Source organism: Patella vulgata, chromosome 7 (assembly GCF_932274485.2).
Source record: "Patella vulgata chromosome 7, xgPatVulg1.2, whole genome shotgun sequence".
NCBI classification, from domain to species: Eukaryota; Metazoa; Mollusca; class Gastropoda; family Patellidae; genus Patella; species Patella vulgata.
Window position 1 is genome coordinate 40,602,354 of NC_065885.2, and position 18,327 is coordinate 40,620,680.

At 36.3% G+C, this 18,327-nt stretch overlaps 1 protein-coding gene across 3 annotated transcripts in view; it reads left to right on the forward strand.

Moving 5' to 3' along the window:
- The window catches only part of LOC126828399 (dnaJ homolog subfamily C member 2), a 218,479-nt gene that overhangs the window by 86,470 nt on the left and 113,682 nt on the right, over positions 1-18,327 (forward strand). For all 3 annotated transcript variants that reach the window (XM_056102172.1, XM_056102171.1, XM_050558189.2), the window contains 2 exons: positions 663-784; positions 1,612-1,680. In XM_056102172.1, the coding sequence (XP_055958147.1) occupies positions 663-784; positions 1,612-1,680 (191 nt within the window). The remainder of the gene's footprint in view (positions 1-662; positions 785-1,611; positions 1,681-18,327) is intronic.

Here is an 18,327-nt window from a genome sequence, read left to right on the forward strand (position 1 = left end):
CAATAACGTACATTTTTCACCGATGTCGGAATTTGTTTGATGGAATATAACGACAATAATGAAAGGAAAGATGGTCGAACACAAAAAAAGATCAATTATGATGTGTGTGTATATTGTTTTTTTATTGAATGATCATATTCAGTAACAAGAAGCGAAAAAATGTTACACCCATTTTTTTTCGTTTGACATATTATGTAACACAGTCTACAAAATCAACACGCATTTTACGTGTTTGCGTCCGTCAAATTCGATCCCTGAATATACTGGCCCGAATAGCTTGTGATTTCAGATCTGAAAGTTATTGACTGGTTGAGCATTTTCTGCTTAGACTAAGCTGTTGTCTGTCCTTTTACCTTTCTGTCACAGACTTTGGAACACAATAACTCTTCTTCTAATCTAGTATGGCACTTTAGCATTGAACTGCTAAAACTGATCTGGAAACTGAAAGAGTTAATTAATTTTCATGCATTTTCACTTTATTTTGTTGGCAAGTCTCAATAATAACTATGGTAGCTTTGAACAGTACATAATAAGAGACTTTCATACACAGTGCTAGATAAAAAGCTACATTCTGTCCAAGATATGGAACGTAACTAGAAATGGAATAAAAAAGTATATGTCGTGCTTGATGATAATACCATTGTTTTATTTTATTTCATTAGATAATGCATATGCCTGTGATCCTAGAGTAATCAAATTTAAAGAAGACGAAAAAGCTAAAAAGATTGCCATGAAAAAAGCTAAACAAGATGCCATTAAACAGAGACAAGAGGCTGAAGAAAAAGTTTGTATTTTCTAAAATTAACTCATTAGTACAAAATATACTCTTCAAAAAAAGTAGGGGATAATGAAATGCAAATACCTATGCAGGTTGCGATATGATAAATAGTCATGGACATTTGACATGCTTTGAGATGAAGAACTTATCTATCACCCCAACAGAACCACTGAGCTGCACATTCGACACGCAATAGTGCCATACATGTGGGAGGGGTTCATTGTCAAATTTGACACTTCAAGGAAAGGTTGATGAAAACTGCCGCGTGATGGTTTTCTATCCATGTTTGCTTTCCTATCGGTTCGTGCATAAGATTTACTGTTTAGCATATCTTTGCTTTAGTTTAGTTACGTTAAATTTTATCGGGAGACGTGTTCGTCGACGTCAACCGAAAACACTGCAAGAATTGGCCGTGGCACTGCAAGAGGAGTGGGTCAATTGACCCAAATCGTGATTGGACAGTTGATTAGGAGCATGCCTCGACGAATTGCTGAATGTCTGAGGATTGGTGGAGCAATTACTCATTATTAAGACAAAAGTCAAAAACGGCCATTTTCACTTTTGGCGGTGTATCTCATTGCGAGTGAAATGGGACCGTCAGATAAGAAGCCCATATTAACTGTTTATGTTCAGGTGTAGGCAATTGGCCTGTTATTAACATACACTGGTTATAAAACTCTAATAAAAACAGCAGTGCATTTCCGCAGTTTTGTATTGTTTCTGAATATCCCCTACTTTTTTTGAAGAGTATATACCTCTGGTTTTTGGCTATTAACAATACATGATAGAATATACTATGTAGGAAATAATATTGTATTAATTGTTGTGTATAGCAAAGGCGAGATGCTGAAGAGGAAGAAAGGCTGGTAAAACAGAAAGAAGCTGATGAAATAAAAGCAAGGGTAAGACTTTATTTTAGATCTACCCTACCTTATGATCGATCATATTTTTCAGGGTATAATTCAGATTGGATTATAAATAGTACCATAGTCAATTGGTTTTCAACTAAAAAGATACATTATGGGAGATTAGATAAAGAGTTGGCAGTTCTCACTATAATAGTTAAAAACTAGATAATGTAAAGGCAATTAGCTGAAAATTTCAGTCAAATTGATACACTATGAACCGAGAATTAAGCGATTGAAATCTCGGCCTAACCTCAATCATTACTAAAGTCGGTGATAAAAAACAGAGTCTTGATTATCAATGTCATGATTAAATCATGAATGAAAGTTGAGCAGCAAATCGGATCATAATCCAATAAATATCACAGGCTAGCTTTGACATCGAGAGTTGATTATGGTCGGAATAAGTTAGTTAATGTCTAATTAATAATTTAAATAACATTTCCGTCAAACAATTACATTATTATTTTATATTTCACCGTCAGTAATGTGACCTTTTTGACCTTATCATTTACAATTTTAACTTCAGTTTTTTTACATGTGAACCAAAACAAATATACTCGTACTGTTATCGTACACCACCGAATGTTAAAACAAGCCCGGATCCTTAGCATATTGCAACATTAGTGTGACATAACATTATTTAGAATAGAACTTTGTTGAAGGAAATGTTTGCGCACCAATTCCCCCAAAACACCAGTCTATATTTTATAAACATGACAATCAGAATATACGTAGCTTTTAATTACACATATAATTTCATTCAACTCATCACTGAACGTCTGAAGTCGCGTGACTTTCACACATGTCAAATTTAACACAATGTGAAGACTATTGTTTATTATAACCAGAGATAAAAGTACAATGTGACATGTCAAATTACACATTCTTAATCACCTCGCATGAACAATTTAAAGCAAAATTTAATTAATGACAAAATAGCATTTAGCAAATATATATTTAACGTTACATAAAATTATATACGGATAAAATTTACAGTATATCCAACACATTTTTTAAAAAGTGCCCTATTCTTACCATAACCTCGTATTAAACTCATATTAATGACTTTGCGATAATCTCACAATATAATGAGCCGTTAATTTTAGTTTTCCCAGGAAAACTATTGCCTACATCCCTAGATTTAATTACATGGGATTTTAAACATAACACAACTTTTTATTCATAAGTTAAAATACCATAATTTTGAAACTTGGACTAGAGTCTCAACACTACGTTAGTTTTACTTAGCTGAACCCCAATACGAAACAACACAAAACACAAATTTTTAGCAATCTAACCTTTTATTCAAAAGCTAAATTACCCAATTTAGTCTTTAATCGACTAAAACCATAATTATGAAACTTGGACAAGAGTCTCAAAATTATATTAGCTTTAAAATTACGAACGACACAAAAACACAATTTTAACGAAACAAAGTAGAAACATGCCAACTCTATCCTTAGCTCTGCCATCTTCCCACTTTGATCCGGAGACAACATTAATCCTGTATTATATCAAAAAAATTTTTTTTTAAATCCTACTGAATAGGATCCCTTTAATTTCAATTTGATTACTCAAATTTACTATACTTACTACAGGTCATGTTAACCTGATAGTATACATACTTAAACATACATTATGCAAGAGCTAAATCTGTCTCTTGCAGGTCTTTCTTTAGGCCTGAAATGTTACCTAAATTATTAATTAAACATTAATTAACCTATCCAGACCATAATCAACTCTAGATGGTTATGCTAGCCTGCGATCTTTAGTGGATTATGAGCCGATTTACTGCATAACTTTCCTTCACGATTTAACGATTAAATGGATAATCAAGACTATGCTGTTTATCATACTGACTTTAGTAATGATGATCGAGGCTAGGCGGAAATTTCAACTGCTTAGTTCTTGGTTCATAATGGATCAATTTGAATGAAATTTTCAGCAAATTGCCTTTACATTATCTAGTTTTTAACCAGTATAGTGAGAACTGGCAACTCGTTATCGAATCTCCCATAATGTATCTTTAACCCATGATATTATATTGTATATAAATCTGCGTATCAAAATATGACTACATTTTATTCTCTATACAGTTGCATTTTAAACATTTATTTTTATACGCCCACATTTTCATGTGGACGTATATTGTCGTTGCCCCTCTTCGTCCGTCCACAATTGTTTGTGAACAGTCTACAGGTCACAACTTTTATTCGATTTCAATGAGACTTGAAATATAGGTTTATCACCCTAAGATCTCAGTTCTATTCGATATTGGCATGTATCGGACTGTAACTTCATGGATTATGGCCCCTGATTGTACTAAAAATCGCGTTTTTAGCTTGTGAACACTATATAGGTCACAATTTTTATCCGATTTGGTTTAAACTTGAAATGTATGATTATAACTCAAAGATCTCGGTTCCTTTCGATATTCGCGCATATCGGAACATAACTTCCTGAATTATGGCACCTGATTGTACGAAAAATTACGTTTTTAGCTTGTGGACCCTATAGAGGTCATAATTTTTATCCGATTTAAAAAAACGTAATATTATATCACCATTAAACCCTAAGGACGGCTGAGTTTGAATTTCGTGAAAATCGGCCCAAAACTGACAGACAAAATGGCGGCTGTTCGTACTCAAATAGCGTAAAAATATGGTATATCAAGGTTGTGGACCTTATAGTTATAGAGGTCACAATTTTTATCTGATTTTGTTTAAACTTGAAATGTACGTTTATAACCCAAAGATCTCGGTTCCTTTCGATATTCGCGCATATCGGACTGTAACTTCCTGAATTATGGCCCTTGATTGTACAAAAAATTGCGTTTTTAGCTTGTGGACTCTAATAGAGGTCATAATTTTTATCCGATTTAAAAAACTGTATTATTAAATCACCGTTACACCCTAAGGACGGCTGCATTCGAATTTTGTGAAAATCTACCCAAAACTGACAGAGAAAATGGCCGCCCCTCGTCCTCAAATAGCGTAAAAATATGGTGTATCAAGGTTGTGGACCCTATAGAGGTCATAATTTTTATCCGATTTTGTTTAAACTTGAAATGTAAGTTTATAACCCAAAGATCTCGGTTCCTTTCGATATTCGTGCATATCGGCCCTTAACTTCCTGAATTATGGCCCTTGATTGTATGAAAAATGCGTTTTTAGCTTGTGGACTCTATATAGAGGTCATAATTTTTATCCGATTTAAAAAACCGTATTATTATATCACCGTTACACCCTAAGGACGGCTGAGGTCGAATTTCGTGAAAATCTACCCAAAACTGACAGAGAAAATGGCCACCCCTCGTTCTCAAATAGCGTAAAAAATATGGTGTATCAAGGTTGTAGACCCTATTAGAGGTCACAATTTTTATCCGATTTTGTTGAAACTTGAAATGTGAGTTTATAACCCAAAGATCGTAGTTCCTTTCGATATTCGCACATATCGGACCGTAACTTCCAGAATTATGGTCACTAATTGAACGAAAAATCGCGTTTTTAGCTTGTGGACCCTATAGAGGTCATAATTTTTATCCGATTTAAAAAAACGTATTGATATATCACCGTTACACCTAAGGACGGCTGAGGTCGAATTTCGTGAAAATCGGCCCAAAACTGACAGACAAAATGTCCACCATTCGTTCTCAAATAGCGTAAAAAATATGGTATATCAAGGTTGTGGACCCTATAGAGGTCACAATTTTTATCCGATTTTGTTGAAACTTGAAATGTAAGTTTATAACCCAAAGATCTCGGTTCCTTTCGATATTCGCGAATATCGGACCATAACTTCCTGAGTTATGGCCCCTGATTGTACAAAAAAGTGCGTTTTTAGCTTGTGGAGCCCATAGAGGTCATAATTTTTAACCGATTTAAAAAAACGTATTATTATATCACCGTTAGACCCTAAGGACGACTGAGCTCAAATTTCGTGAAAATCGGCACAAAACTGACAGAAAAAATGGCTGCCCTTCGTTCTCAAATAGCGTAAAAATATGGTATATCAAGTTTGTGGACCCTATAGAGGTCACAATATTTATCCGATTTTGTTGAAACTTGAAATGTAAGTTTATAACCCATCGAGAGTTGATTATGGTCTTGTAAGTCAACAAATCAGCTTTGCTACTCTCTGAATACATGTGAATTCCGCCAAATATCAAATACGTACCAAACTTATGTTTTAAAATGAATAGGAATTTAGATTCTAAAATATCCGTAACAAATTGAATATCAAAACACTACTTCACACCTGTGCATGGCACTATATTTACCTCATGTATTTACCCCCCCAACACACACACACACACACACACAACCCACACACACACCAGAATTTCTTTTTCATATCCCAACTATATTTACACTAAAAATTATATTTATGAGATACTCATCCGACCCTTCTTAATTCATTTTGTCAAATTTCCAGTGGATTATATATAAACTTTACTTACAGAAATTGTCTTCAAATTTTTATACGCCCACATGGAAATGTGGTCCTTCGTCGGTCTTGTGAATGCTCTAACTCCAAAAGTTATTATTTGATTGTTTTAAAATTGATATATGTGGTTTACTTAGTGAGATGAAGTAGCCTATTGAATTTCAGCAATTTCTGTTTATCATGTCTAGAGTTATGGCCCTTGTATTACTTTGTTGAACCTTGTGAATACTATTACACGAAAAGTTATCATCTGATCTTTCTGAAATTTATATGCATTATTTAAATTAGTCAAACGAAGAAGGTTATTGAATTTCAGCAATTTCTGTTTATTACGTCTAGAGTTATGGCCCTTGTTTTACTTTATTGAACCTTGTGAACGTTCTAACATGAAAAGTTATCTGCCGATCTGTATGAAATTTACATGCGCCATTTAAATTAGTATAGAGTAAACAATAAAGTGGGGGACCCCTCGGGACTACATCTTATCGTTAATGCCATTAGGTACGAATGTTCTTAAAGTGTGAATCCATTTGAATTCATTGGCTTTCCATACGGCATCATTTTTGCCGTTATCTGGGTCAGTCTTAAAAAGCTCTATTATTTTAATCTTAACATTCCTACTCATATGTTTATCTAAGTTGAAGTGTAAAGTGACCGGCTTTGGTCTGCTGTGTCTAATATCTGCATAATGTTCCTTTATTCGTTTTGAAAAGGCACGTTTGCTTTCCCCTACGTATTGTTTTTTGCAGAGGGAGCATGTTAATAGGTAGACTATATTTCTACTTAAACAATTATAGCCCGTGGGGCAGGAATATTTCTTACCAGTTTTACCACTAATGAAGTAGTTATTTTGGTTTAATTTGCGGCAGATGTCACAATCTTTCTTGATACATTTTTCTAATAGATTTTGAACCGTGACTCCACTAATTTGTGGGTCACATGGTGGATAGATGAGTCTTGCTTTCATAAGCGTATCCTTCAAATTAGGATTCCTCCTAAATGCTGTGATTTAGTCCGATGGCTGAAGGAGGGGAATCGCCACCCGATCTGTGAATTTATGAGACCAAGTTTTTCCAGACCAGTTTTTTGTGTAGATTCCGAATCTGGGTGGTGATCAGGCGTTTGAGGGGGCGTTTTCGAGATATAGGGGGTCAAATGTTGACAATGGTGGGGGGGGGGGCAATGTCATGTTGACATAATATGTTAATAAAACATACATTTCTAGTCTGCCCATCTTTATATAAGTGTTCATGGTGCCCCTGGACAACTGTTTTGATTTGTGGGGAAGTGGGGGTACCAGATGTAGCTGTGCGTGTGTGGAGGTGGGGGGATGTCATTATGTTGACATAAATGATGAATCATGTTATATATTAATAAAACATAAATTTCTAGGGCTGTTCATAACGAAGTGTTTATGATGCCCGTGGACAACTGTTTGATTTGTGTGGTGGGGGTAGCAGGTGTGTGTGGATGGGGGGGTAAAATTGGCGGGAAATGAGTTCACGTTGATTTAAATGATGATTTTCTTAGAGCTTGGTAAAAACATTACTTTTTAATGGGGGAGGGAGGGTAAATGTATTTTGTGGGACAGAAACCACTTCGTTCAAAATTGATCTGAAAAGTGTTTTCTTGAGTTTCGGCTCAGTACCAATATTGACATTGAAAATATTAAACTATAATGGTACTTTTCGAGAGATCTGGAAATGTACATAAAAAACACATGTTTAAATATTAGTTTATTCTTATAATGTGAGCGGGAAAGATATCTTCTTGATGGCTGATCAACAGCTCGCATATATCTTTTGGATATGCTTCAGATACCCATTCACATTGTAAATCTTATATCCCAGGGTCATCTTTTTCGATCATTGGTTTTGCAGCTTGTCTCCCTATTGTTGCAACATTATTATTGTGTTTAATGTGCAGCAAAAGACTACTCAGGCAAGATGGTAATACAGAAAGAAAGTTTTGTTATTTTTCATCACGATTAAAATTCCTCCAGAAGATCTTTCTTCTTGTGTCATCTACGGTTTTCGCCGTACACGGTACAAACAAATTTTTCTAAACCAGCAAGTGTCATCAGAAACATCATTTGTCAATCCCAGCTCTTTAAAAATTGTTAGAAAGTTGGGATTATCTTGAAAAAGAAAGACAGATAGTCATTACCACTGAAAGCATGTACCATAGGCCGAAATATTCTCGACACTTTCAATACTAATCTTAATTGGATCCAAAAATATCAAGATTAGTATTGAAAGTATCGAGAATATCCTAGAACTGACAACCAACCACGAGGATACCAAAATATCTTACCTACTCCTCTTCGCATTGCAAATTAATGGAGGTGCTGAAACAAATTGTATTTTGCGTTCTTGCTCTTGCGAAATAGACATCCCAATCATTCTCGATTTGTACATGTGTCCAGTTTAAAGCTGACTGATTAATTTTGATAATGAGTGTCCAATTTACAAGTATTTAATTTCCTGATCACTGTTCAAATATTAATCATTATACATCATTAATCAATTGGGTTGTTTATTTTTTAACAATGATTGAGAAATTAAACACTTGTAAATTGGACACTCATTATCAAAATTGAATGGTCAGCTTTAAACAGGACAGAAGTACAAATTAAACGATTTATGGTGATTTTAAACAGTTTTTACAAATTTTTAAACAAAGATTTGATATTAAACGAATGTGAAAGAAATTAGTGCTAGATACACAAGATTAAACGATACCTGGGTTACAGTGTAGTATGCCCTGTCTATTCGGTATGTTAGTGTATAGGGACGTAACATCCATGGTAACAAGTAAGATATTCGAGCTTCTAGGTACGAAGTTTTCGACCCTTTGGATAAAGTGAGTAGTGTCTTTAACATAGCTCGGATAGTGGGCCACAAGCTCTTTTATGTGCTCATCGAGAAAAAGCGCTGTTTCGTTCGGTGTGTGCACCGTTCCAGCTGATTATTGGTCTACCTGGTACTCTACACTGAGAAATAGGTAAAGGTTAAAACGTACGTTTGCCGTATTAAAAACTCGCAAAACAGTCAATACCTACGTATCTCGATAAAAAAATAAAATTCGGATTATAACTCCTCATTATGGCTTAAAATCTCTAGATAATTAATTAACAAGGGTGAAAAATGGACTGAAAGTGAAAGGCGAGTTAATTATCGCTAGGTGTGAACAACTCTGGGACGGTGCGTTTTCTGTACTGAGTATGTTAATTAACCGACGGGTTAAAAACGAATGACACGGTGTGTATTGTTTAATTGGTGTGTTTTCTCGATAGTTGTTATAACTGCACCAAAAGGGTATAATCAAGGACCAACCGACTTTATCTGACGCGTGAGTGTTAAATGGAAACTTGGGAAGGAAAATTGTTTTTACCGTGCGATTTTTCATTCGCCGGTGTGTTTTTCGCAAATAGGACTTTGTATAAGGACAGGTCTTTATATGTGGAAGTTGTACGGGGCTGTTTCTTCTATGCGTCTTTTGTATTTGTTGATGAACATAAGACGCAGTACGTGTTTTATAGTCACGCCACTTATAAAGTTGCATAATAAAATATAAATGTAAAAATCGACGACGTCAGTTAATCAATCTGCTCTGGCCAAGCTCAAAATTCCGCTCTGAATTTCCTTTGCGAATTTGAGTAAACTGCCGACCTCCGTGATTATTTTAAACCGCCATCCACGTCGAATTTTAAAAAGTCTGACTTTCACGCATGTACAGTCAGCACATCCATAGCTGGGTTGAAATAGGTTTATGTTTTTATTGTGCGATTCCACGGCAGTGATATCGTAGTCGAATATCAGCTAATACGGCATGCAAAAAAAGATTGTTAATTTAACACGGTTAGACACGCAGATTTTACTGGCTTATATTGAAAATATAACAAATATCAAACATTGGCAGGCATTTATATAATAAAATAAACAGAATTATGGTTGTACCGATACATTACTTCATCAATATGTTCGACATTTTAATACTTGCATCGATCGACTATTTCAAACTCATTAAAATTACGAAATTTCAAAATGTACACACATAGATGCTGGTCTTACCGTGGGCGAAAGTTTTGTCCATTGAAATAGCCATTTCCATTCTGACAAATAAGTTACACAATGCATTTTAAATTGATACATCACATCTGAAGTAATATATCTTCGGGTTTAAATCACAAATGAATTAAATGCCTTCATCTCCTGTTTTTAAGCACACATCGTCAGAAGTCACTGTCAACCTTGCTGAACACATGCACATTAACACGTTATCAGTCGGATAATACCTTGATGACCTTTTCATTTCGCCACACTGTCAGTCAAGTTTCCAAATTACGTGAATTCAAACGTGCTATCAATAGGAATCGTTAATTGACTAAAATAGAAGCCCCTTTAACAACAAATTGCTACCATGCCGTAGTCTTGTAGACAATACTTATATTCTGTATTGTCAGTAAGTCAGGCCCGTAACTAAGGGGCAGGTGGGGCAAAGCACCCCCCGGGCAAAAATTTGCCCCCTCCCCTTGGAAATAATTGTCGTCCATAAAAACAATAGATATACATTGTCCGTCAATTTTACAGCACCCCTTGAGAACACTCCCCACCCCATCGTTTCTCTGGGCTAGTTACGTTCTTGTAGTAAGAAATCATTGGGACGCGACCAATCTGGATTTTCACACAGAATATGTGCCGTTGTCATGGCTAAATTACGAACGGGCTACGATGAATAGCACACCCCATCTCCTGCAATTTACATCATGTATTACCAGTAGGTTACAACGGATTCTATTAATTTTATTTACGATAAAACTCAGGCTTTAAAAATTGTGGATATGAGAGATAATTAAATTTTTGAATCGGTATAGACTTGAACGTTGGCGCATGCAGCGTGTGAAAAGAATACTTAATCATCATATTCGCAGTTGACATACTTCTGTCAATAAAATCATTCCTTAACCGGTGGTGATAATTTTTGTAATTTGGCACAAAAATCATCCCTTATATCGCACCAAGCCCCTTTAACTAATACACGCTTTTTTGTTAGGCAATTTCCTTTGTACTCTTTTGATGTGGACTCTTTGATGTAATTGTCGCATCAGTTACTATTAATCTAAGTTATGTCCTGACAAGATTCCATTCATAAGATCTGGTTGTTAGGTGTTTTATTGAAAGCTTCTTCGATATGTTAACTGGAAAAATGAAATTTAATGATTTGTTTTTGTGATAATTATTGGACAGAAACTGAACCGGGTTATTCTTTGGGATATTTATCGTCTATTGTATAAATACGGTAAGCAGTTTGTGTGTTGCATTTATAAGTTAAAGTATAAAAAATATATATATTTAAAGGGACGAAGGGGCTATTTAAGACATGATATTTTAAAACCTTGTACCAGTAACTGAATCGATTTGACATGTTGATCTGTTTTGCAATGTGGGAAATGGGGAATCTGTTGGATCAGCTAGCAATTTTCCAATAGACGTTCTCTGAAAATGAAATTAATATTGATTTTCAAAAATATGTTGGTTTCTCTTTTATAACTTTAAAACTCCATGTTAATATATTATGGTAAAATCATATGTTGGCTAATCTTATAATCGGCTCATAATCTCTGGTAATAAACATATCAGTGTTAAACTTTATAAACAGACCAATACACAATCAGATGAGTCAACATTTGGTAGAGTTTATAACACTGACGTGTTAATTAACCAATTAAGATTATGAGCCGACAAGATTAGTCTCTCGGCTATTAATTAGCTTTCATGATCAATAATGGTATTATTGAAAATATCAAAAATGTGAATAAATTTATGAGGATTATTGTCTTATTTTGATTTGGTTATTTGTGATTATTTTTAATAAAGAAAATAACTCTTATTGTAGTAGTCTGTACTGACATGCCATGATATATACTTGGAATCAATTAATCATTTGACTTGTTTGAATTATTATTATTTCAGAAAATTTATTATTGTGCACATTATGTGGGTCCTTACTATTTCTAAGGACATTTCATTATCCGGCGAACTGTTAAACCGGATGGCAAAATAAACACCATAATGCAATACATCTTTTAATAATCCCTCTGTCTCTTTCGGCTACGATGTGTTCCTCGACAGTTCGACGATTATATTCTTCACTTCCATCACAACGCGTAAACCAACACTGATATCGAACCGACATCGTAAAGAAAATTAGTTTAATTATAGAAGAGTGTGTCTCAAATAACTTAATGTAGCGCCCGCTTCCACAATGAAGTGATTTGACGAAATTACATGGGATTTATATAATATATGAAATTTCATGTCCTCCCACCAATACTCAACTATGTACTTTAATCTGACCGCTATGGAAACCATCTATATGTGACGATTGTTAAATAAGTTTTGCTAGGTCTAATTAATTATTAATGAAACACTGTTCAAACCCTCACGGTATAGGAAACCATCTATGTGATGATTGTTAAATACGCTGGCTATATAACAATTATTATTGAACAGCTAACATTTTTTTGTTGTCCCCCGCCTTTCGAAGAAAGCAGGGGACTATTAAAATGGGTTCGTCCGTCTGTCTGTCCGTCTGTCTGTCCGTCACACTTTTTGGGACACAATAACTCTCTTCCTAATTGAGCTAGAATGTTCAAACTTGGTGTATGTGTTTATTAGGTCAATGCCTTGATGGAGTTCGAAGATGAGCATTTTCCGCTTAGGGTAAGCAGAGATAAGCAATTTGATTGGTTGATGCTTTGGGACACGATAACTCTCTTCCTAATTGGGCTAGAATGTTCAAACTTGGTGTATGTGTTGATTAGGTCAATGCCTTGATGGAGTTCGAAGATGAGCATTTTCCGCATAGGGTAAGCAGAGATAAGCAATTTGATTGGTTGATGCTTTGGGACACGATAACTTTTAATTGAGCTAGAATGTTCAAACTTGGTGTATGTGTTTATTAGGTCAATGCCTTGATGGAGTTCGAAGATGAGCATTTTCCGCTTAGGGTAAGCAGAGATAAGCAATTTGATTGGTTGATACTTTGGGGCACGATAACTCTCTTCCTAATTGAGCTAGAATGTTCAAACTTGGTGTATGTGTTGATTAGGTCAATGCCTTGATGGAGTTCGAAGATGAGCATTTTCCGCTTAGGGTAAGCAGAGATAAGCAATTTGATTGGTTGATGCTTTGGGACACGATAACTTTAGTTCTAATTAAGTGAGATTGATGAAACTTGGTGTATAGTTTCATTACAGTAATACCTTGACTAAGTTTGATAATGAGCATTTTCTGCTCAGGGTAAGCAGAGCGATACGCAATTTGATTGGTCGAGACTTTGGAAAACAATAACTCTCCTACTTTGATTGTCCCCCGCCTTTCGAAGAAAGCAGGGAACTATTAAAATGGGTTCGTCCGTCTGTCTGTTTGTCTGTCTGTCCGTTCCGCTTATTTGTGATAAATTTATATGTGTCCTCTAATTATTTTCCTATTTCGGCGGGGGACATCAGCCTCACTGTTGGCTTGTTTATAATATAAATATAATTGCAAAATGGTTATCTATTAAAAGTTGCAACGAAACAAGTACGGGTTACGTACATTGTACTAATTTCAACACGCAAAACAATAAACTGGCTATGAGCTACGGGTTGCGCGGTACTCATTTCAACACGCAAACCAATAAACCGGCAATGAGTTACCGTTTACGTGGTACTAATTTCAACCCGCAAAACAATAAATTGTCAGAACAAAAGAATATATATAGACATACGGTAAATTTAGCTTATCGCTATATACCCGGATATATTCAAATTGGGGCCTGACTGCTGGATACTTATAAATGACGACATTGTTTTCACGACAGATTAGGGTCCATATATATATTTTATTATGCAACTTTATAAGTGGCGTGACTATAAAACACGTTCATCAACAAATACAAAAGACGCATAGAAGAAACAGCCCCGTACAACTTCCACATATAAAGACCTGTCTTTATACAAAGTCCTATTTGCGAAAAACACACCGGCGAATGAAAAATCGCACGGTAAAAACAATTTTCCTTCCCAAGTTTCCATTTAACACTCACGCGTCAGATAAAGTCGGTTGGTCCTTGATTATACCCTTTTGGTGCAGTTATAACAACTATCGAGAAAACACACCAATTAAACAATACACACCGTGTCATTCGTTTTTAACCCGTCGGTTAATTAACATACTCAGTACAGAAAACGCACCGTCCCAGAGTTGTTCACACCTAGCGATAATTAACTCGCCTTTCAGTCCATTTTTCACCCTTGTTAATTAACACACCTTATCTAGAGATTTTAAGCCATAATGAGGAGTTATAATCCGAATTTTATTTTTTTATCGAGATACGTAGGTATTGACCGTTTTGCGAGTTTTTAATACGGCAAACGTACGTTTTAACCTTTACCTATTTCTCAGTGCTACCTGGAACTAGGCATTTGTGAATTTTTGAGAGTAGGTAAAAACGACTTGGTTGGGCGTCTGTGGGGATGAGCCCAGTAAGGACCTTTTCGGTGACTTCTTTCCTACCGTGTATTTTGGAAGAAGTACATTGTTTAGATGTCGGGTCAGCATCTAATTTTTTGTAAAACTTGGAGCATCTAATTTTTTGTAAAACTTGGAGTCTGATAATTGTCTGTGAGCTTCCTTAATATAATCCGGAGTATTTTGTATTACTACTGCCGAACTCTTGTCGGCTTTCTTAATAATAATATTGGGATTATTGTTTAGGCGACAAAGGGCTTCCCTTTCGTCAATTGAGAGATTTGATCTCTTGAAGGGGGTTACCTTCAGATTTCTAAATTCAGATTTTACTGCTCTGATAAAACTCTCTAAAGTCGGGTCGATCCCAAATTTGGGGGTCCAATTGCTTTTCTGTCCGATCTTGATTTCAAGTTCCCATTTGTTATTTCGGTGAAGAAGAAGTGGGCTCACCGGAGTCGTCTGAAAAAGGCCTTAAGATCTTTGATAGATTAGACCAATATTTGTGTCCCTGGGTGTAGGGCTAAATCAGTAAATGTCAAACCTTTTGACAGTAGGTTTAACTCTGTTTAACAATTGTTATTATTATTTCTAGTAATGGCATCCCTGATAGTTCTCAAAATTCTATCTATATTGGTGTTGGCTCCGCGATTTGTTGGCACTCTACCGTTCCGGTGGTGTCGGGAACTCTAGGGCTGAAGTTTTTGCCGGAATAAGGGTGGTCCGCCTTGTATTCTTTCTCTAAGTATTGGAATCGTTGATCCAGTTTTTTATGCCAGGCGCTCCTCTCTCTGCTATTAACAGTATTAATTGCGGCAATTGAATTTTCAAACTCCGCCGGGGTCGCTAGGCCTTTGAACTTAGTGTGTTGTGGCCCGTATGTTCTTTCTAAAGTCTCCATGGAGGCTTTTAGTTGATTTACGTGGATCTGTAAGAATGTCATTGCTGCTGACATCGCTGCTTCGGCTCTGTTTATGAGACTATTGTATGTCGTAAAGCCGGAGATAGTTCTCAGCCTAAATTGTCTCGGTATTATCTGTTTATCCAGGCACGCCTGGTGGTAGTCGATTTGAACACCTAGGCGGCTAATTTTACTGCTCAAGTTTCGGAGTGTTTTGTACTCTGGTATAACTGCTAAGGGCAGAACAAGCGCTTTCTGAGTGGCAGACTTGGCTCCGGTATGAATTTCGGAACTAAAGTCCACCCTGAGCGGGGCATACTACATGTTGCCCGGGCAATTAGAAAACATAAACCAGAGTTGAGTATTTCACCCACCTACTTGCTTAAACTCTTAGAATTCGTTCTACAGAATAATGTGTTCACCTTTAAGGATGAAATCTACCATCAAATCTCCGGCACGGCTATGGGCTCCCCTGTAGCTTGTTCATTTGCCATAATTTTTCTAGGAGAATTAGAAGAAATGTTACTCAAACAAACGAGTGATAGACATTTTTATGATCTGGCCTCACGACGAAGCCAGGCTAGAAAGATTCCCTGCACGAAACAATTAAGTTCACTGCAGAATACTCTAGAGAAAAAGTATCCTTTCTAGACACGTGGGTAAATTTCAACCAAATTTCTAAAAAGTTACATTTCGACTTGTACAACAAACCCACCGACTCACACTCCTATCTTCTATATACATCGTGCCACCCAGCCCATATCAAGACAAAAGGACCTTTCAGTCAATTCTTACGTCTTAAACGTATCTGTAGCTTAGAAATAGACTATGAGAGACATAGCCAAAATATTTTCAATTTTTATCTTAAAAGAGGCTACCCACAAAAAGTAGTGTCGGAAAATATGAACAGGGCAAAATCTCTAGTCAGAAAAGACCTGTTAAGCACGACTACGGCTACCATTTTGACAAAACGAAAGTCGCATGTTTTTATCACGGATTATAATCCAACCGCTGTTCAAGTTAGCATGCTCATAAAAGAGAAATAGCACTTATTAACCGGATCGGACTTGTGCTGTTCCATCTCGAACATTAGACCAATCACGGCATTTAGGATGAATCCTAATTTGAAGGACACACTTATGAAAGCACGTGACCCACAAACTAGCGGAGTCACAGTTCAAAATCTATTAGAAAAATGTATGAAGAAGGATTGTGACATCTGCCGCAAATTAGACCGAAATAACTACTTCATTAGTGGTAAAACTGGTAAGAAATATTCCTGCCCCACATGCTATAATTGTTTAAGTAGAAATATAGTCTACCTATTAACATGCTCCCTCTGCAAAAAACAATACGTAGGGGAAAGCAAACGTGCCTTTTCAAAATGAATAAAGGAACATTATGCAGATATTAGACACAGCAGACCAAAGCCGGTCGCTTTACACTTCAATTTAGATAAACATATGAGTAGGAATGTTATGATTAAAATAATAGAGCTTTTTAAGACTGACCCAGATAACGGCAAAAATGATGCCGTATGGAAAGCCAATGAATTCAAATGGATTCACACTTTAAGAACATTCGCACCGGATGGCATTAACGATAAGATGTAGTCCCGAGGGGTCCCCCACTTTATTGTTTACTCTTTTTCCCCACTGACCCCTTTGCACTACACTCTTTAAATTCTGTTAGCTATATTTCTCTCGTGTGCACCTTTACTTTTGGAATTCGTATTATCGACTCCGCTCAAAATACCTGGCACACTGCCATCATTAAGCCTTAGAGATATCCTGTGACGTCACAATAGGGACGTTCACTACTATTCCTACTTTCGAAAATGAAGTACATCTGTGGAATTTGCAGGGAGATTTTCACGCACTCATACAACATGAAGCGGCACTACCGTAGCTGTCATACCCAGCTTAAGTTCTGGTGCAAATCGTGCAACCGAAATTACAAAAGGTTGGACGATCTCACCTGTCACCTGAAAACTAAACACCAAGTCGATATCATGGACACTGCTGTGAAACAAAGCATCGGTCATCTTTCCCCTCAATGTGAGGTAAGTTGTTCAAATAATAGCATCAAAAACATGGATGCTACTATTACGGACAATGTCTCCGAAACAACGGAGGTAAAATATGACAGATCGCCTTGTCCTATACCATTCCAAACCATGAGTAACTTGGAGGCCTTTTGTGAAGGAGTCGATCCTTGTCTCGAACTCGAGCCCTGGACAGTTTTTCGCACATTGAATCCCGATGATTTGGCCGAATCAAACATCAGCAAAGAAGACTGGGTATTTTTACAACGCTTCAATCGAGAAACGCAAAAACAACTCTGTGAGCTCCTTGTTGAATTCAAAAAAGATTTTCTTAGAGCCACTTTTCAAAGTATGCGAAATAGTAGCGTAATTCTCAGCCTTACTCAAGGCAGGACATGAAAAACAGAGACGAGTTCCCAATTATTTTAGCCGTGGTACCCCCACGATGATAACTAATGAAAAATTAGTGCATACGCACCCTTAACCTAACAGAGTTATTCTTAAGCCCTCGTTAGTTTAGAAAATTTTAAACTTAAAGTTCAAAAGGGTTAGGAGCCTTGAGTCAATGCCAATCAGCATTATCATGACGGCAAATTTCTTAGCCGAATATCTTTGCACACTTTTCGGAATAATCGACTCTGGTGCCAAAGATCGACTCCGGTCCATCTGTGACGTCACATGTGCTCCGGTGCCCACTAACACTATATATAGAGGGCCACTGCACATCCTCATTTAAG